At 40.0% G+C, this 22,161-nt stretch overlaps 1 protein-coding gene across 4 annotated transcripts in view; it reads right to left on the bottom strand.

Annotated features, from left to right (window-relative positions):
- The window catches only part of MCF2L2 (MCF.2 cell line derived transforming sequence-like 2), a 234,221-nt gene that overhangs the window by 156,987 nt on the left and 55,073 nt on the right, over positions 1 to 22,161 (bottom strand). For all 4 annotated transcript variants that reach the window (XR_012331396.1, XR_012331397.1, XR_012331398.1 and 1 more), the window contains exons 4-5: positions 16,606 to 16,696; positions 13,499 to 13,618 (exon numbers count right to left, since the gene is read on the bottom strand). Coding sequence is in view for 1 of the 4 variants with exons in the window: in XM_073803931.1 (XP_073660032.1) it covers positions 13,499 to 13,618; positions 16,606 to 16,696 (211 nt within the window). In the remaining 3 variants the exon portion in view is untranslated. The remainder of the gene's footprint in view (positions 1 to 13,498; positions 13,619 to 16,605; positions 16,697 to 22,161) is intronic.

Raw genomic sequence — 22,161 nt, forward strand, 5'->3', positions numbered from 1 at the left:
GACCACCACAGAAGTCCCTACTGTTGTTTAAATAGTACTTCAACTTTGCCTAATCAGGCATTTATATCCAAAGATGGTTACTTCAACCAGTAAGTAACTCTTTCCATTTTCCCCCTTTGAGTGAGGAAGAGCAGTGTTGAACAGCCTGCAACAAAACAGTGACTTGAATCAGTGAGCTCAGTTCTAAGCTGCCTAGAAGTCAGGTCTTGCTTTAGGTAAATTTTTGTCAAAAGTTCCCAGGCTAAAGTATACCCTTCAGCCACCAAAAGCAAACGCTGTACTGAGACCTAAAAATCTGCAATGAAAATTCAAATAAAAGGTGGGCTGGTGAATATCAAAATAAAATTAGGACACAAGGACCTACTGAGGAGTATGGACTGAGAAGATTCACTACACTGATGCCCCTTCTGTGAGGGATGGTGATATACCCCCAACTTATCTCATGTGGAGAAAGTCTGGAGGTGATTGTGAGTGGGTTTTCATAAATTAACAAGCCTGCTGATGAACAAATGCCCAGACATCTAGAGGCGGATGACATACTCCAATCTGTCCCTTTCTACTCCACTGCAGTGGTCCTGCCCAGGGAGCAGTCCCAGCTCTCTGTAGCAGGGACAATATCATACCCCTACTCACTCTCATCTCTGAAACACACCCCCCTTGTAGCCTTTAACTGATGACTTTATATTTCTTCAGTCATTGATTATTTTGACCTGTGAGTATAATAAACTTCTTCCTGCAAAGCCTGCCCCTCATTTCTTCCTGTGGCAGCACTGACTTTACCATGTCATATCCAACATGTACATTCTTAGAACAGATTCTTGGTCAGAGGACATGAGAATATAGGCTTTTTTCTATTTATATAGTTTTAGTCAAGTGATAAATTTGGGATGAAAAGAATAGAAGTTAGACCCCCAAAGTCTTCAGGTAAAACAAAACTGACTGACTCATTCAACATATCTGTATTGAACTTCTAATAATGGCCAGGCTCTGAGGGATAAAAGTAAGCACAAAAAGCCCTGCGTTCAAGGAACTTAAGTTTAGTGGGATTTGATTTTACATATCACTATGTTAACCTTGTCAGGCTCCATGTTCCATGCCTTTCTCCTTCACTTATGGAAAGGAGTTTGGGAATTTTAAAATTTATTTTTATAACATAAGAGAAGGGGGAAAAACAAACAAACAAACAAACCTGAATCCATCTCTGTCTTTCCCTCCTAAAATTTTTTTTTTAATAAATGTATTTTATTTATTTTTGGCTGCATTGGGTCTTCGTTGCTGTGCGCGGGCTTTCTCTAGTTGTGGTGAGCGGGGGCTACTCTTTGCTGTGGTGCACAGGCTTCTCATTGCGGTGGCTTCTCTTGTTGCAGAGCATGGGCTCTAGGCACGCGGGCTTCACTAGTTGTGGCTCGCAGGCTCTAGAGTGCAGGCTCAGTAGTTATGGCACACGGGCTTAGTTGCTCCACGGCATGTGGGATATTCCCGGACCAGGGCTTGAACCCGTGTCCCCTGCATTGGCAGGTGGATTCTTAACCGCTGTGCCACCAGGCAAGTCCCTTTACTCTTATTCTTGAAATTTTTCTATGAGTTGAAAATTATTTCCAACTCAACGAAAAATAAAACCAAAAATATATTAGAAACTTTTCTATATCACTATAGATTTATCTTATTTTTCTTCTGTTTTTCATTTCTCAATTGAGATATAATTTACATAAATAAAATGCACAGATTTTAAGGGTACAGTTCAATTCATTTTGACAAATGTATACACACATGTACACTTTTTAACCAAGATATAGAACATTTCCTCAGAAAGTTCTCCTAGGCCTCCTTCTGGTCTCCACTATCTCCACCCCCAACAGCAGCCACTGTTTTAATTGTCTATCACCATAGCTTAGTTTTGCCTCTTCTTGAACTTTATATAAAAAGAATCACAGAATATATAAACTTCAGGGTCTAGATTCTTTCTTCCAAGAGAATATTTCTGAGATAAATGCATGTTGTTGCATGTTCAGTACTTCACTCCTTCTTTATTGCTTAATATTATTCCTTTACATAAATATGCCACAATTTCTTTATCTATTCATCTGTTATTGCAAATGTGTTTTCATTTCTCTTGGGTGGGTCATGGGGCAGGTATATGTTTAACTTCGTAAAAAATTGCCAACTGTTTCCACCATGGTTGTACCACACCGTACCACTTTTGATGGTTGCATAATATTTAACTGACTGGGTAGACCATAATTTATTTAACCAGCTCCCTGTTGTTGGGCATTACTTTTTTCCCAATCATTTACTATTACAAACAATTTGGTAATGAATATAATTATATATGCAGCTTTCTGTATGTGCGTGAGGTACCTGCAGAATAACTCCTATAGGTAGGTCAGAGAGTATGTACATTTTAATTTTTGATAAACACCGTCAATCAGTCTTTCATATTGGTCATTACCAACTTCATTCCTAACAACAAAGTATGCAAATGCTTGTTTGCCTCATATCTCTGCCAAAGTTAGAGGTAAAAAAAATTTTTTTAACATCTTTATTGGAGTATAATTGCTTTACAATGGTGTGTTAGTTTCTGCTTTATAACAAAGTGAATCAGTTATACATATACATATATCCCCATAGCTCTTCCCTCTTGCATCTCCCTCCCGGCCACCCTCCCTATCCCACCCCTCTACGTTGTCACAAAGCACTGAGCTGATCTCCCTGTGCTATGCGGCTGCTTCCCACTAGCTATTTTACGTTTGGTAGTATATATATGTCCATGCCACTCTCTCACTTTGTCCCAGCTCACCCTTCCTCCTCCCCATATCCTCAAGTCCACTCTCTAGTAGGTTTGCGTCTTTATTCCTGTCTTGCCCCTAGGTTCCTCATAACCTTTTTTTTTTTAGATTCCATATACATGTGTTAGCATACTGTATTTGTTTTTCTCTTTCTGACTTACTTCACTCTGTAGGACAGACTCTAGGTCCATCCACCTCACTACAAATAACTCAATTTCATTTCTTTTAATGGCTGAGTAATATTTCATTGTATATATGTGCCACATCTTCTTTACCCATTCATCTGTTGATGGACATTTAGGTTGCTTCCATGTCCTGGCTATTGTATATAAAGCTGCAATGAACATTGTGGTACATGGCTCTTTTTGAATTACGGTTTTCTCAGGGTATATGCCCAGTAGTGGGATTCCTGGGTTGTATGGTAGTTCTATTTTTAGATTTTAAGGAATCTCCATACTATTCTCCATAGTGGCTGCATCAATTTACATTCCCACTAACAGAGCAAGAGGGTTCCCTTTTCTCCACACCCTCTCCAGCATTTATTCTTTGTATATTTTTTTGATGATGGCCATTCTGACTGGTGTGAGATGATATCTCATTGTAATTTTGATTTGCATTTATCTAATGATTAATGATGTTGAGCATTCTTTCATGTGTTTGTTGGCAGTCTGTATATCTTCTTTGGAGAAATGTCTGTTTAGGTCTTCTGCCCACTTTTGGATTGGGTTGCTTGTTTTTCTGATATTGAGCTGCATGAGCTGCTTGTAAATTTTGGAGATTAATCCTTTGTCAGTTGCTTCATTTGCAAATATTTTCTCCCATTCTGAGGGTTGTCTTTTGGTCTTGTTTATGGTTTCCTTTGCTGTGCAAAAGCTTTGAAGTTTCATGAGGTCCCATTTGTTTATTTTTGTTTTTACTTCCATTTCTCTAGGAGGTGGGTCAAAAAAGATCTTGCTGTGATTTATGTCATAGAGTGTTCTGCCTATGTTTTCCTCTAAGAGTTTAATAGTGTCTGGCCTTCATTTAGGTCTTTAATCCATTTTGAGTTTATTTTTGATTATGGTGTTAGGGAGTGTTCTAATTTCATTCTATTACATGTAGGTGTCCAGTTTTCCCAGCACCACTTATTGAAGAGGCTGTCCTTTCTCCACTGTATATTCTTGCCTCCTTTATCAAAGATAAGGTGACCATATGTGCGTGGGTTTATCTCTGGGCTTTCTATCCTGTTCCATTGATCTATCTTTCTGTTTTTGTGCCAGTACCATACTGTCTTGAATACTGTAGCTTTGTGGTATACTCTGAAGTCAGGGAGCCTGATTCCTCCAGCTGTTTTACTTTCTCAAGATTGCTTTGGCTCTTTGGGGTCTTTTGTGTCTCCATACTAATTTTAAGATTTTTCTGTTCTAGTTCTGTGAAAAATGCCAGTGGTAGTTTGACAGGGATTGCACTGAATCTGTAGATTGCTTGGGGTAGTAGAGTCATTTTCACAATGTTGATTCTTCCAATCCAAGAACATGGTATATCTCTCCATCTATTTGTATCATCTTTAATGTCTTTCACCAGTGTCTTATAATTTTCTGCATACAGGTCTTTTGTCTCCTTAGGTAGGTTTATTCCTAGATATTTTATTCTTTTTGTTGCAATGGTAAATGGGAGTGTTTTCTTAATTTCACTTTCAGATTTTCCATCATTAGTGTATAGGAATGCCAGAGATTTCTGTGCATTAATTTTGTATCCTGCAACTTTACCAAATTCATTGATTAGCTCTAGTAGTTTTCTGGTAGCATCTTTAGGATTCTCTATGTAGAGTATCATGTCATCTACAAACAGTGACAGCTTTACTTCTTCTTTCCTGATTTGGATATCTTTTATTTCTTTCTCTTCTCTGATTGCTGTGGCTAAAACTTCCAAAACTATGTTGAATAATAGTGGTGAGAGTGGGCAACCTTGTCTTGTTCCTGAGCTTAGTGGAAATGCTTTCAGTTTTTCACCATTGAGGACAATGTTGGCTGTGGGTTTGTCATATATGGCCTTTATTATGCTGAGGTAAGTTCCCTCTATGACTAGTTTCTGGAGGGTTTTTATCATAAATGGGTGTTGAATTTTGTCAAAAGCTTTCTCTGCAACTATTGAGATGATCATATGGTTTTTCTCCTTCAGTTTGTTAATATGGTGTATCACATTGATTGATTTGTGTATATTGAAGAATCCTTGCATTCCTGGGATAAACCCCACTTGATCATGGTGTTTGATCCTTTTAATGTGCTGTTGGATTCTGTTTGCCAGTATGTTCTTAAGGATTTTTGCATCTATGTTCATCAGTGATATTGGCCTGTAGTTTTCTTTCTTTGTGACATTTTTCTCTGGTTTTGGTATCAGGGTGATGGTGGCCTCATATAATGAGTTTGGGAGTGTTCCTCCCTCTGCTATATTTTGGAAGAGTTTGACAAGGATAGGTGTTAGCTTTTCTCTAAATGTTTGATAGAATTCACCTGTGAAGCCACCTGGTCCTGGGCTTTTGTTTGTTGGAAGATTTTTAATCACATTTTCAATTTCAGTGCTTGTGATTGGTCTGTTCATATTTTCTACTTCTTCCTGGTTCAGTCTTGGAAGGTTGTGCATTTCTAAGAATTTGTCCATTTCTTCCAGGTTGTCCATTTTATTGGCATAGAGTTGCTTGTAGTAATCTCTCATGATTCTTTGTATTTCTGCAGGGTCAGTTGTTACTTCTTCTTTTTTTTTTTTTTTTTTTTAACATCTTTATTGGAGTATAACTGCTTTACAATGGTATGTTAGTTTCAGTTTCACAACAAAATGAATCAGTTATATATATACATATATTCCCATATCTCTTCCCGCTTGCGTCTCCCTCCCTCCCACCCTCCCTATCCCACCCCTCCAGGCGGTCACAAAGCACCGAGCTGATCTCCCTGTGCTACGCGGCTGCTTCCCACTAGCTATCTACCTTACGTTTGGTAGTGTATATATGTCCATGCCTCTTTATCGCTTTGTCACCGTTTACCCTTCCCCCTCCCCATAGTCTCAAGTCCATTCTCTAGTAAGTCTGTGTCTTTATTGCTGTTTCACCCCTAGGTTTTTCATGACATTTTTTTTTTTTAAATTCCATATATATGTGTTAGCATACGGTATTTGTCTCTCTCTTTCTGACTTACTTCACTCTGTATGACAGACTCTAGGTCTATCCACCTCATTACAAATAGCTCAATTTCGTCTCTTTTTATGGCTGAGTAATATTCCATTGTATATATGTGCCACATCTTCTTTATCCATTCATCCGATGATGGACACTTAGGTTGTTTCTATCTCTGGGCTATTGTAAATAGAGCTGCAATGAACATTGTGGTACATGGCTCTTTTTGAATTACGGTTTTCTCAGGGTATATGCCCAGTAGTGGGATTCCTGGGTTGTATGGTAGTTCTATTTTTAGATTTTAAGGAATCTCCATACTATTCTCCATAGTGGCTGCATCAATTTACATTCCCACTAACAGAGCAAGAGGGTTCCCTTTTCTCCACACCCTCTCCAGCATTTATTCTTTGTATATTTTTTTGATGATGGCCATTCTGACTGGTGTGAGATGATATCTCATTGTAATTTTGATTTGCATTTATCTAATGATTAATGATGTTGAGCATTCTTTCATGTGTTTGTTGGCAGTCTGTATATCTTCTTTGGAGAAATGTCTGTTTAGGTCTTCTGCCCACTTTTGGATTGGGTTGCTTGTTTTTCTGATATTGAGCTGCATGAGCTGCTTGTAAATTTTGGAGATTAATCCTTTGTCAGTTGCTTCATTTGCAAATATTTTCTCCCATTCTGAGGGTTGTCTTTTGGTCTTCTTTATGGTTTCCTTTGCTGCGCAAAAGCTTTTAAGTTTCATTAGGTCCCATTTGTTTACTTTTGTTTTTATTTCCATTTCTCTAGGAGGTGGGTCAAAAAGGACCTTGCTGTGATTTATGTCATAGAGTGTTCTGCCTATGTTTTCCTCTAAGAGTTTGATAGTTTCTGGCCTTACATTTAGGTCTTTAATCCATTTTGAGCTTATTTTTGTGTATGGTGTTAGGGAGTGATCTAATCTCATACTTTTACATGTACCTGTCCAGTTTTCCCAGCACCACTTATTGAATAGGCTGTCCTTTCTCCACTGTACATTTCTGCCTCCTTTGTCAAAGATAAGGTGACCATATGTGCGTGGGTTTATCTCTGGGCTTTCTATCCTGTTCCATTGATCTATCTGTTTTTGTGCCAGTACCATACCGTCTTGATAACTGTAGCTTTGTAGTATAGTCTGAAGTCAGGGAGCCTGATTCCTCCACTTCCTTCTTTCGTTCTCAAGATTGCTTTGGCTATTCGGGGTCTTTTGTGTTTCCATACAAATTGTGAAATTTTTTGTTCTAGTTCTGTGAAAAATGCCAGTGGTAGTTTGATAGGGATTGCATTGAATCTATAGATTGCTTTGGGTAGTATAGTCATTTTCACAATGTTGATTCTTCCAATCCAAGAACATGGTATATCTCTCCATCTATTTGTATCATCTTTAATTTCTTTCATCAGTGTCTTATAATTTTCTGCATACAGATCTTTTGTCTCCTTAGGTAGGTTTATTCCTAGATATTTTATTCTTTTTGCTGCAATGGTAAATGGGAGTGTTTTCTTGATTTCACTTTCAGATTTTTCATCATTAGTATATAGGAATGCCAGAGATTTCTGTGCATTAATTTTGTATCCTGCCACTTTACCAAATTCATTGATTAGCTCTAGTAGTTTTCTGGTAGCATCTTTAGGGTTCTCTATGTATAGGATCATGTCATCTGCAAACAGTGACAGCTTTACTTCTTCTTTTCCGATTTGGATTCCTTTTATTTCCTTTTCTTCTCTGATTGCTGTGGCTAAAACTTCCAAAACTATGTTGAATAAGAGTGGTGAGAGTGGGCAACCTTGTCTTGTTCCTGAGCTTAGTGGAAATGCTTTCAGTTTTTCACCATTGAGGATGATGTTTGCTGTGGGCTTGTCATATATGGCCTTTATTATGTTGAGGAAAGTTCCCTTTATGCCTACTTTCTGCAGGGTTTTTATCATAAATGGGTGTTGAATTTTGTCAAAAGCTTTCTCTGCATCTATTGAGATGATCATATGGTTTTTCTCCTTCAGTTTGTTAATATGGTGTATCACATTGATAGTTTTGCGTATATTGAAGAATCCTTGCATTCCTGGAATAAACCCCACTTGATCATGGTGTATGATCCTTTTAATGTGCTGTTGGATTCTGTTTGCTAGTATTTTGTTGAGGATTTTTGCATCTATGTTCATCAGTGATATTGGCCTGTAGTTTTCTTTCTTTGTGACATTTTTCTCTGGTTTTGGTATCAGGGTGATGGTGGCCTCGTATAATGAGTTTGGGAGTGTTCCTCCCTCTGCTATATTTTGGAAGAGTTTGAGAAGGATAGGTGTTAGCTCTTCTCTAAATGTTTGATAGAATTCGCCTGTGAAGCCATCTGGTCCTGGGCTTTTCTTTGTTGGAAGATTTTTAATCACAGTTTCAATTTCAGTGCTTGTGATTGGTCTGTTCATATTTTCTATTTCTTCCTGATTCAGTCTTGGCAGGTTGTGCATTTCTAAGAATTTGTCCATTTCTTCCAGATTGTCCATTTTATTGGCATAGAGTTGCTTGTAGTAATCTCTCATGATCTCTTTTATTTCTGCAGTGTCAGTTGTTACTTCTCCTTTTTCATTTCTAATTCTATTGATTTGAGTCTTCTCCCTTTTTTTCTTGATGAGTCTGGCTAATGGTTTATCAATTTTGTTTATCTTCTCAAAGAACCAGCTTTTAGTTTTATTGATCTTTGCTACAGTTTTCTTCATTTCTTTTTCATTTATTTCTGATCTGATCTTTATGATTTCTTTCCTTCTGCTAACTTGGGGTTTTTTTTTTGTTTTTCTTTCTCTAATTGCTTTAGGTGTTAAGGTTAGGTTGTTTATTTCAGATGTTTCTTGTTTTTTAAGGTAGGATTGTATTGCTATAAACTTCCCTCTTAGAACTGCTTTTGCTGCATCCCATAGTTTTTGGATCGTCGTGTTTTCATTGTCATTTGTCTCTAGGTATTTTTTTTTTTTTTTTTGGTGGTACGCGGGCCTCTTACTCTTGTGGCCTCTCCCGTTGCGGAGCAACAGGCTCCTGACGCACAGGCTCAGCGGCAGTGGCTCACGGGTCCAGCTGCTCCGCGGCATGTGGGATCTTCCCAGACCGGGGCACGAACCTGTGTCCCCTGCATCGGCAGGCGGACTCTCAACCACTGCGCCACCAGGGAAGCCCTCTAGGTATTTTTTGATTTCCTCTTTGATTTCTTCAGTTATCTCTTGGTTATTAAGTAGTGTATTGTTTAGCCTCCATGTGTTTGTATTTTTTACAGATCTTTTCCTGTAATTGATACCTAGACTCATAGCATTGTGCTCGGAAAAGATACTTGATATGATTTCAATTTTCTTAAATTTACCAAGGCTTGATTTGTGACCCAAGATATGATCTATCCTGGAGACTGTTCCATGTGCACTTGAGAAGAAAGTGTATTCTGTTGTTTTTGGGTGGAATGTCCTATAAATATCAATTAAGTCCATCTTGTTTAATGTAGCATTTAGAGCTTGTGTTTCCTTATTTATTTTCATTTTGGATGATCTGTCCATTGGTGAAAGTTGGGTGTTAAAGGCCCCTACTACGATCGTGTTACTGTCGATTTCCCCTTTTATGGCTGTTAGTACTTGACTTATGTATTGAGGTGGTCCTATGTTGGGTACATAAATATTTACAATTGTTATATCTTCTTCTTGGATTGATCCCTTGATCATTAGGTAGTGTCCCTCTTTGTCCCTTGTAATAGTCTTTGTTTTAAAGTCTATTTTGTCTGATACTAGAATTGCTATGCCAGCTTTCTTTTGATTTCCATTTGCCTGAAAAAGAACATCTTTTTCTGTCCCCTCACTTTCAGTCTGTATGTGTCCCTAGGTCTGAAGTGGGTCTCTTGTAGGCAACATATATATGGGTCTTGTTTTTGTATCCATTCAGCCAGTCTATGTCTTTTGGTGGGAGCATTTAATCCATTTACATTTAAGGTAATTATCGATATGTATGTCCTATTACCATTTTCTTAATTGTTTGGGGTTTGTCATTGTAGTTCTTTTCCTTCTCTTGTGTTTCCTGCCTAAAGAAGTTCCTTTAGCATTTGTTGTAAAGCTGGTTTGGTGGTGCTGAATTCTCTTAGCTTTTGCTTGTCTGTAAAGATTTTAATTTCTCCGTTAAATCTGAATGAGATCCCTGCTGGGTAGAGTAATCTTGGTTGTAGGTTCTTCCCCTTCATCACTTTAAATATGTCCTGCCACTTCCTTCTGGCTTGCAGAGTTTCTGCTGAAAGATCAGCTGTTAACCTTATGGGGATTCCCTTGTATGTAATTTGTTGTTTTTCCCTTGCTGCTTTTAATATTTTTTCTTTGTATTTAATTTTTGATAGTTTGATTGATATGTGTCTTGGTGTGTTTCTCCTTGGATTTATCCTATACGGGACTCTGTGTGCTTCCTGGAGTTGATTAACTATTTCCTTTCCCATATTAGGGAAGTTTTCAACTGTAATCTCTTCAAGTATTTTCTCAGTCCCTTTCATTTTCTCTTCGTCTTCTGGGACCCCTATAATTCGAATGTTGGTGCATTTAATGTTGTCCCAGAGGTCTTTGAGACTGTCCTCACTTTTCTTCATTTTTTTTTTCTTTATTCTGCTCTGCAGTAGTTTAATAATTTCCACTATTTTATCTTCCAGGTCACTTATCTGTTTTTCTGCCTCAGTTATTCTGCTAGTGATCCCTTCTAGAGAATTTTTAATTTCATTTATTGTGTTGTTCATCACTGTCTGTTTGCTCTTTAGTTCTTCTAGGTCCTTGTTAAACATTTCTTGTATTTTCTCCATTCTATTTCCAAGATTTTGGATCATCTTTACTATCATTATTCTGAATTCTTTTTCAGGTAGACTCCCTATTTCCTTTTCATTTGTTAGGTCTGGTGGGTTTCCACCTTGCTCCTTCATCTGCTGTGTGTTTCTCTGTCTTCTCATTTTACTTAACTTACTGTGTTTGGGGTCTCCTTTTCACAGCCTGCACGTTCGTAGTTCCCATTGTTTTTGCTTTCTGCCCCCAGTGGCTAAGGTTGGTTCCATGAGTTGTGTAGGCTTCCTGGTGGAGGGGACTAGTGCCTGTGTTCTGGTGGATGAGGCTGGATCTTGTCTTTCTGGTGGGCAGGTGCATGTCTGGTGGTGTGTTTTGGGGTGTCTGTGGCCTTATTATGATTTTAGGCAGCCTCTGTGCTAATGGGTAGGGTTGTGTTCCTATCTTGCTAGTTGTTTGGCATAGGGTGTTCTGCACTGGAGCTTGCTGGTCGTTGAGTGGAACTGGATCTTGGCGATGAGATGGAGATCTCTGGGAGATTTTCACCGTTTGATATTATGTGGAGCTGGGAGGTCTCTTGTGGACCAATGTCCTGAGAACTTGGCTCTCCCATCTCAGCTGCATGGCCCTGACACCTGGCTGGAGCACCAAGAGCTTGTCATCCACACGGCTCAGAATAAAAGGGAGGAAAAAAAAAAAGAAAGAAGAAGAGAAAATAAAATAAAATAAAGTTATTAAAATAAAAAATAATTATTAAAAAAATTTTTTAAGTAATAAAAAAAAGAAAGAAAGAAGAGAGCAACCAAACCAAACAAAAACCCCCCCAATGATAACAAGCACTAAAAACTATACTAAAAAAAAAAAAGAAAAACGGACAGACATAACGCTAGGACAAATGGTTAAAGCAAAGCTATACAGACAAAATCATACACAGAAGCATACACATACACACTCACAAAAAAAGAAAAAGGGAAAAAAATATATATATATTGTTGTTCCCAAAGTCCACTTCCTCAATTTTGGGATGCTTCGTTGTCTATTCAGGTATTCCACAGATGCAGGGTACATCAAGTTGAATGTGGATATTTAATCTGCTCCTCCTGAGGCTGCTGGTAGAGATTTCCCATTCTCTTCTTTGTTCGCACAGCTCCTGGGGTTCAGCTTTGGATTTGGCCCCAACTCTGCGTGTAGGTCGCCTGAGGGCGTCTGTTCTTCGCTCAGACAGGACGGGGTTAAAGGAGCCGCTGACTCGGGGGCTCTGGCTCACTCAGGCCAGGGGGAGGGAGGGCACGGAGTTCGGGGCAAGCCTGCAGCAGCAGAGGCCAGTGTGACATTGCAACAGCCTGAGGCACACCATGTATTCTCCCGGAGAAGTTGTCCCTGGATCATGGGACCCTGACAGTGGCGGGCTGCACAGGCTCCCGGGAGGGGAGGTGTGAATAGTGACCTGTGCTTGCACACAGCCTTCTTGGTGGCCGCAGCAGCAGCCTAAATGTCTCATGCCGATCTCTGGGGTCTGCGCTGACAGCTGTGGCTCGCGCCTGTCTCTGGAGCTCCTTTAAGCGCGCTCTTAATCCCCTCTCCTCGTGCACCAGGAAACAAAGAGGGAAGAAAAAGTCTCTTGCCTCTTCAGCAGCTCCAGACTTTTCCCGGACTCCCTCCCGGCTAGCTGTGGCGCACTTGCCCCCTTCAGGCTGTGTTCATGCTGCCAGTCCTCTCCCTGTGATCCGACCGAAGCCCGAGCCTCAGCTCCCAGCCCCCGCCTGTCCCGGCAGGTGAGCAGACAAGCCTCTTGGGCTGGTGAGTGCTGGTCAGCACCGATCCTCTGTGCGGGAATCTCTCTGCTTTGCTCTCCGCACCCCTGTTGCTGCGCTCTCCTCTGTGGCTCAGAAGCTTCCCCCATCTGCCACCCACAGTCTCCGCCTGCAAAGGGGCTTCCTAGTGTGTGGAAAACTTTCCTGCTTCACAGTTCCCTCCCACTGGTGCAGGTCCCGTCCCTATTCTTTTGCCTCTGTTTTTTCTTTTGCCCTACCCAGGTATGTGGGGAGTTTCTTGCCTTTTGGGAGGTCCAACGTCTTCTGCCAGCATTCAGTAGGTGTTCTGTAGGAGTTGTCCCACATTTAGATGTATTTCTGATGTATTTGTGGGGAGGAATGTGATCTCCATATCTCTTCCGCCATCTTGAAGCTCCTCCAGAGGTAAAATTTTTAATCTTGTCATTTTAATTTGTTTTCCTTTTATATGTATCACAACGTTGGTTTTAATTTTTACTCACAGTTGCCTATATTTGTCACCCCCATATTTTAGATCCTGATTTTTCTTTACTCATACTATTAGTTTCTCTTCCTTTTTCAATCTCTTTCTACAGTCTTGGACATCACCTTTTATATAACACCACTGGATTTATATAATTCCAGTACTCCTTTACCCAAGTCACTCCCCAACTCAAAAACCTTCACTGGATCCCCATTGCCTACTGAATTAAATCCAGAACCTTTATCCTTACACTTAAGACATATTCCATGTTATCTTTTCTTCTAAAATATGATCCTATATGTACTTCCAACAAGAATGGGGCTTCCCCATGGACCTCACGTAAAGAGTGTACTTCCTGCTTCCATGTCCTTACACGTGCCGTTCCCTCTGCCCAGAATGCCCTCCTCTCCCTCTCTGCCTGAGGAATCCTACCTTCCTTGGAAACAAGCTCACATGCCATCTTCTGCGCATGCCCTAAACAAATGCAGACAAGAAGAAAGGTCATGCTTACCGGCACTTTCATTTTAAATTCATCTCGATAGTACTTAATGCCAATGTCAGTGAATGTCCTCTGGATAAAGCAGGATGGACGAAGAATGAATATAAGCTGCAAGTTTCCTGGAAATGCTACCTGGAATGATCATAAAAAGTGTCAGGGCAAATGTCACATCCATTGGTCTCCTCTTGCCCAAGATTACAGATGACAAAGTTAAAGTGGACACCATGGATACCAAGAATTAGAATATATTTCACAGGATTTCACAGCTGAAAGAGCTCTTACTGGTCACATAATCTAAACCCCTCCTTAAAAGCAAAACCAAACCAACCAAACAAAAAGATTTTCTGATTAAAAAAACACTTTATAGAAAAATTGAGAAATTAATAAAAGTATACATTAGAATAAGAAAACCACCCATGATTTCATAACCATTCTTAATATTTCAATTTAATTATTTCTAGGCTATTTTCTCTGCTTAAATATCTAGCGTAGTTAAACTCAACCTGTAGAAATATTTTGCAACCTGCCTTTTAATTTAATATTATACCATGAGCTTTTATTTCTGTTATTAAAAATTCTTTGGAAATATTTTTATGGGTGTAACCAATCCCTTATTACTAGTGATTTAGGCTCCTCCATATTTTTAGTATTATAAATAACACTAAAATGAAATCTTTATCCACATTTTAGAGCATAGCTTCCTAGAAAAATTGCTGAGTCAAAGATTTAGTATTTTAAGGGTTCTTAATGCATCTTATTGCTAAGTTGCTTTCAGGAAGCACTGTTCTCATCTTGAGGTAAGATTCTGAGAAATGAGATAACAAATTCATGTAACAACTTAGTGTCAAAATTGGGAATCCAAGTCTCCCATCACTCATGGCTTTCCATTCTTCCAGTGGTTCTCAAGAACAACCTGCTGAAGTGCTTGTTAAAATATAGTCTGGTCTTGGGACTTCCCTGGTGGCACAGTGATTAAGAATCCACCTGCCAATGCAGGGGACACGGGTTTGAGCCCTGGTCCAGGAAGATCCCACATGTCGTGGAGCAACTAAGCCCATGAGCTACAACTACTGAGCCTGCGCTCTAGAGTCCACGAGCCACAACTACTGAAGCCTGCATGCCTAGAGCCCATGCTCTGCAACAAGAGAAGACACCACAATGAGAAGCCCGCGCACCACAACAAAGAGTAGCTCCCACTCGCCACAACTAGAAAAAGCCCGTGCGTAGCAACAAAGACCCAATGCAGCAAAAAATAAATAAATAAATAAATAAACTTATTTTAAAAATCATAATAATCTGGTCTTTACCCTGAAATATTCTGATTCATTAGGACTGGGATAAAGTCCAGATATCTGTATTTTTAACAAGCACCTGAAGAGATTCTGACTGGTAGTCAGGTTTTCAGATCCCCGCACTATAGGATTTTTCACACATAAAGGTGATCAATGTAATTCTTGGACACATTAGTCTCAAGTATTAGATGAGTCAAGTATTGTCTATGAATCCTGGGAAACCACAACTCTCTGGAGGCCAGAACTCTGGAATGGTCATGGGCACTGTCTAAATCCTCGGGGCATCAACCGTCGTTGTAGTTATCCCTCAAATAAATATGGTAGGGAATTCCCTGGTGGTGCAGTGGTTAAGAATCTGCCTGCCATTGCAGGGGACATGGGTTTGAGCCCTGCTCCAGGAAGATCCCACATGCCACAGAGCAACTAAGCCCGTGGACCACAACTACTGAGCCCGTGTGCCACAACTACTGAAGCCCATGCGCCTAGAGCCCGTGCTCTGCGACAGGAGAAGCCACCACAATGAGAAGCCTGTGCACCACAATGAAGAGTAGCCCCCGCTCACTGCAACTAGAGAAAGCCCACACGCAGCTAGGAAGACCCAGCACAGCCAAAAATAAATAAAGTAATTAAATAAATTAAAAAATTAAAAAAGTAAACCAAAGGGACAAAACAATCCATGCACAAAGAGAAGGGAGTCTTCCATTCCCTCATCTTTGAAATTCAAGTTCCTAAACAGAAGATCCTTATATTTTTTTATGTCTGGACGGGACAAATGAGCTGAGACACTATTTGTGTATCTGGATGAGGCTCCAAAGTGATCTGAGAGAGACTCTGTATGTGTCCATGTCCCTATGTGTGACTGCTTCTGTAAGTAGGCATAACTGAGGCTTCAAACATCCCTCTTCCATTCCAGCCTCTACATTACCATCCTACCATATCCCATCATCTTCAGCCAGTCCCAACTGCCCCAGGGAGGCATGCTTTGGTGGAAATGTTGGTGTGGCTGGCCCTGAGGTGTCTTTGCCTGCTCATGTGGCTGAGTTCCCTGGTCTGAGGTCCCTACAGCTAAAGGATGCATGTACTTGCCGGAAGGCAACAAATAGGGGTAAACATCAGACTAATAAGATGGAAAAGGAAGCCTATCCAAGGTTCTGCAATTTAATGCCAAAAGCAAGCACCTATCGTATCACTTTTTTTGGCTTTGCCAGTGTCCTTCTAATTTGTGAAAAAATAATTTGAAAACTAAAATGAAGACTGCCTTAAATTAGGTGATCCCCAAAGCAAACCCTAAGATAAGAATTTGGGTCTAAAGAGTTTACTGAGGAGGTGATCCCGGGAAAAAGAGTTAGGGAGTATGGGGGCGCTGGTGAGACAGTGATGGCTAGAGAGCCCGTGTATCAGTGAAGGGGGACTGCTGCGGGCAGAAAAGGCCGGGACCCTCCAAAATTCTGTACGGAACGTACCTCAGAACTGTCCCACTGAGGGGTGCAGAAGCTGGGGTTTTTATCCACCAACGCCCATAACTCAGTAGCTGCAGGTCACTGCTGGAGCATTAACTTCCCAGCACTCCCTACCCACTCCTCTCCAGTGACCAGAGAGGTCAATAAGGTAAACAGACTCAGGAAGCCTTTGACATGCTCAGGAATCATCTGTAAGTGACCTTCAGGTGGCAGAGCGGATATGGACATGACACAACAGCCTCTGCTACAAAGACCTTCCCAAAATTTGGCATAAAATGACTTCCACTTCCCCATGACTTTGATGTGAAATAGTTGAATAGACAATTTAAATGACCTTTATAATAAGAGCACAAAAATAAATATTTACAGCTATTCGTGTCAAGGATGCTTTTACGGAGCTCCACTTGTCCCTTCGTCTGTCGATAACAATGACGAATCCGATGCTGGCAGCCTCCACACTGCAAAAAAGGGTGTGGTCAGTATCAGACACAGTGAAACACATGGGTTCTGTGGGGCTCCTTCAGCAGAACAATTCCACTGTCTCCGTGTCACTCCAGGCTTGCTGTGTAAACACCCTGCACAGCAGGAGGGGATAACCGGGTCTGACTTCCCTGATAAAGGAACCAGCTTCCTCTCCTCCTCTGAGCCTGGCAGCCTTCACAAAACAGAAGGCATGTCTCAAACCCTCTCAAGGGCTCTGTTTCTCGCTGGCAAACGTATGAAACACCCAACGAGCACAAGAACTCACGTCAGTCGGGCACCACATGTCGCAGTGTAGGCAGAGGACCTCGAGGTTGAGCTCTGCCATCTTTCCACTCCCAAGACAGACATTCAAGGAGCTATCAACATCCTTCCCTAGGAGTCAGTCCCAGAGGTGTTCAGAAATAACACAGGTCAATGGGGAAAACAACCCCCTTCCAGTGCCTGGTCACAAATGGCCAGAAAACCATAGGCACAAGAAGGTATCAACTTCATGAAAAACAAAAAAAAAGCTGTTTGGTCCCCTCTGAAGTCCCCACAAAATTCTCACAAATTTTTTAAAACTAAAGCCCTAAAAGGGAAAACATTTTTCTTCTCGCTCTTTGGGAGAAACTATGGGAAGAAAGAGCAAGGGCTTTGGAATCTGGTTCATATCCTACTGCTGCCTCTTACTAGCACTGAGACTTGGGGTCATCACCTAACCTCTCTAACGCTGCTCCCTAATCTGTAAGATAAGAACAATACCACCAATAACGAAGTGGTTAAGAGCACTAATTCTGAAGCCAGCCTGCCTAGGTTTGAAACATGAATTTTTATATAAATATGAACTTATATATTGTGTACTTGTGTGGAAGGGAAGTTACTTAACCTCTAGTTTCTCAGACTCCTCATTTGTAAAGTAGGAACAATAATAGTACCTGTCGAGTTGATGTGAGTACTGTAGAGTTGATGTGAGGATTAAATGAGTACGTATAGATGTATAAGATGCTCAGAATAATGCCTGACACTTGACAACACTGTATAAGTACTACTATTATGATGATTTCTTATGTGCTTGTCATGAAGATTAAAAGATATCAAGGTCACAAAAAGTAGCTGGCCTATAGTAAACCTTCAGTAACTCTCTAATTTGGGTAAAAGGTGAGCTTTACCCTAAAAAAGTATATGTATGCAAATAAGGCAGAAGATCTAAGCAAATTCTGCAAGATAACATAAATAGCTGATCCGAAGTAAGAATTATTGGGCCAACCCATTATCACAGTTCCACATTGACCCAGGTTCTCTCACTGGAAACATTTTCCACTCCAGGCCACAGTGCAAGGAAGGGTGGTCCTACTGGTTGGAAGAGGCAGGGATCAGAGATTAAAGATACAACTGTGGCCGGAATTTGAGGGGCATAGCTGTCAAGAGGGGAAGCCTCAGAGAGGAAACCCCAGAAGTTTTCATGGAAATTCCCCTTTAATGCTTAGCCAACTCCTGGGCTCTATGATTTTAGGTGAGACTCCAGGAGTCTGGCAGAGAATAGCAACTGCACATGTCAGAACTGATGAGAAATTATGAAGCTTGCATAGTTCTGGGGAGAGACAACTGGTATTTGGGCCCAGCCAGAAGAGGCAGACTTTGATGAACACCCTGGGCATTCAGGTGAAACTCTATAAAGGCCATACTCTAGGATAAATGAAACACCATAGGAGTTTCCACAGGATTAAGGCTACACTCCAGGAGTAAGGACAAAACAGGAATAAACTTGCCCAAAGCAAAACTAAAACCAGGCCTCAAAAAGATTAAGGTGAGTCACCAGTATTTTAACTGCCAGTGCACATATATGTATAACCGAATTGCTTTGCTGTACACTAGAAACTAACACAACATTGTAAATCAACTATACTTCAATTAAAAGTTTTTTAAAGATGCATTATTTCAACAGAGAACTATAATCCATAATAAAGAATCAAATGAACCTTCTAGAATTACAAAACATCAATGTCTGAAATTAAGAACTCATTCAATTTGCTTAATAGCAGATTGAACACAGCAGAAGACAGGATAAGTGAAATAAGACAGATCAATTAAAAATATTCAAACTGAAACACAGGGGGAAAATGGAAAGAAAAGAATGTAAAGGAGATGTGGGACATGAACAGAAGTCCCAGAAGGAGAGGAGAGAGTGTACGTTACAGAAACAATACTTGAAAAAATAATGAAGAAATTTCCATATCTGATCAACGACATCATCTCACAGATTCAAGCAGCTCTTCCAATACCAAGCAGGATAAATGTAAAGAAAAGCTCACCTAGACATATCAGAGCCAAGTAGCTGAAAATTAAAGATAAGGAGAAAATTCTTAAAAGCAACTGGTGAAAAAAGATACATTACCTTCAGAGTAACATTAAAAATAATCACTGATTTTCAAACTATGGAAGCCACAATCCAATGATATATGTTCAGAGTATTTTTTTGTTTTATTTATTCATTTATTCATTCATTCATTCATTCATTCATTCATTCATTTATGGCTGTGTTGGGTCTTCGTTGCTGCACGCGGGCTTTCTCTAGTTGCAGAGAGCAGGGGCTACTCTTCGTTGCGGTGTGTGGGCTTCTCATCATGGTGGCTTCTCTTGTTGTGGAGCATAGGCTCTAGGCATGCGGGCTTCAGTAGCTGCAGCATGCAGGCTCAGTAGTTGTGGCTCGCAGGCTCTAGAGCAGAGGCTCAGTAGTCGTGGCACACAGGCTTAATTACTCCATGGCATGTGGGATCTTCCTGGACCAGGGCTCAAACCCGTGTCCCCTGCATTGGCAGGTGGATTCTTAACCACTGCGCAACCAGGGAAGTCCCTGTTCAGAGTATTGACCTAAAAAACTATTCATTTAGAATTCTATACTCACTGACAATCTATTTTAAAAAATGAAGGTGGGCTTGCCTATTACTCTGGTAATAGGCAAATGAATGTTCCTAAAAGGAAATAATCCCACATGGTAACCTCAATCTCCAAGAAGGAATACAGGGCACTGTATATATTAAGTATGTGGATAAATATTATCAACTATGCTTTTATTTCACTAAAAGACTATTGACTATTCAAAGCAAAAATAATAACAAAGTATTATTAAATATAATATATATGTAAAATGATATGTACTGTAACACTAGAGAAACCATTGCTCTTCTAATAGAAGAGTTAAAATGTAATACTGAAAATATTTGAATGATTCAAGGGTGGGCAGGTGCTATAGACTGAATTGTGTCCCCCTCAAATTCATATGTTGAAGCTCTATCAATGTGACTGTAACTGGAGATAGGGCCTGCAAGGAAGTGATAAAGGTTAAATAAGGTCATAAGTGTGGAGTCCTAATTCAACAGGGCTGGTGCCCTTACAAGAAGAGGAAGAGACACCAGAGCTCTCTCTGCCATGTGAGAACACTGTAAGAATACAGCTGTCAGCAGTCAGAAAGAGAGCCTTACCAGAAACGGAATCAGCTGAAACCTTGATCTTTGACTTCTAACCTCCAGAACCATGAGAAAAGAAATTTCTGTTGGTTAAGCCAGCAGTCTACGGTATTTTGTTATGGCAGCCAGAGCAGACTAATATGGCAGGAAAGGAGGAAAAAGGAACAAGTCACAGATGGTACAAATAGCAAGATGGTAAATTTAAACACAACCAATCTCAATAATCACATTAACTGGAAATGTTCTATATGACTCCATTAAAAAGGCAAATAGTGTCAGGGTGAAAATACTGATTACAAGAGATAGTGATTGCACTTTAAACATAAAGACAGATACATTAAAAGAAAGAGGATGGTAAAAGATATGCCATGCAGTCAGTAATCATAAGAAAGCCAGTGTGGCTATATTAATATTAGAAAAAGTAGGGTCAAAGAGAGGGAGTGTTGGCAGAGATAAATGATTCATAAAAATAAAAAAGTCAGGGCTTCCCTGGTGGCTCAGTGGTTGAGAGTCCGCCCGCCGATGCAGGGTACACGGGTTCGTGCCCCGGTCTGGGAGGAAGGATCCCATATGCCGCGGAGCGGCTGGGCCCATGAGCCATGGCCGCTGAGCCTGCGCATCCAGAGCCTGTGCTCCGCAACGGGAGAGGCCACAACAGTGAGAGGCCCGCGTACCGCAAAAAAAAATAAAAATAAAAAAGTCCATAGATAGCTAGTGGGAAGCTGTGGTATAGCACAGAGAGATCAGCTCTGTGCTTTGTGATGACTTAGTGGGGTGGGATGGGGAGGGTGGGAGGGAGGCTCATGAGGAAGGGAATATAGGTATACATATAGCTGATTCATTTTGTTGTACAGCAGAAACTAACACAACATTGTAAAGCAATTATAATCCAATAAAGAAATATATAAAAATAAATAAATAGTTTATTAGGAAGATATAACAATCCTAAATGTGTATGTATGAAGTAACATTGATTCAAAATACATTAATAAAAATTTATAGAACTAAAAGAAAAATAGTTAAATCCACAATCAAAGTTAATGATTTTAACACTTCTCTCCTAATAACTGATAGAACAAACAGTCAAAAAATCAGCAAGGATATAGACTTGACTTTGAAGAACTCAGCGTCCATTCTTTTTAGAAGGACACGGGACATTCATCAAATAGTCCATTATCCTAGGCCACGAAGCAAATTTCAACACATTTTAAAGAACTGCAATCATACAGGTTGTATTTCTGATCACCATGGAATTAAATTGGAACTCTATTATTCTGTTTTATTTTTCATTTCCTTCCCCCCCCCTCCATCCCTCCCTTCCTTCCTTCCTCCCTTTCTTCCTTCCTTCTTTCCTCTCTCTCTTTCTTTCCAATCCTTTTCTTTTCTTTGGGTTTAACTGCCATTGTATTTTTTTAACTTCTTAAGGTAGAAGATTGTATCATTGATCTTTCCTATCTTCCTATCTTCCCTCATAAGTATTTAAAGCTATAATTCTCTCCTAAACACTGCTTTAGCTACATCATGTAAATGTTGATATATTGTTTTCATTATTGTTCAGCTAAAAGTGTTTTCTAATTTCCTTTATGATTTCTTCTTTAGTTTATGGATTATTTAGAGGTGGTTGCTTAGCTTCCAAATATTTTTTTTTCTAATCAACGATAATAAAATCAGAATAGTGGTTTCCTTGGGGAAGGGAAGGGGTAGGAGTGCAGATATTGATAGAAAAGAAGCAGGAGGAAACCTTCACAGAAATATTCTATACCCTCGTCTGGGTGGTTGTTACATGATGTATAGACAGGTAAATATTCATCGAGCTATACAGTTGAGATGTGTATACTTTATGTAAATTATAACTCAGCTTAAAAACCCAAGGAATTAAATGAATTCAAGTTGTGAAAAAGGAAAAATATTATACAACTTAAAAACAACGATCCATACTTATCGAGTGCACAGTAGGTGTCAGGCACTGATCAAAGGGCATACAACAATGACCA

This window comes from Tursiops truncatus, chromosome 4, assembly GCF_011762595.2.
Source record: "Tursiops truncatus isolate mTurTru1 chromosome 4, mTurTru1.mat.Y, whole genome shotgun sequence".
In the NCBI taxonomy this organism is placed as follows: Eukaryota; Metazoa; Chordata; class Mammalia; order Artiodactyla; family Delphinidae; genus Tursiops; species Tursiops truncatus.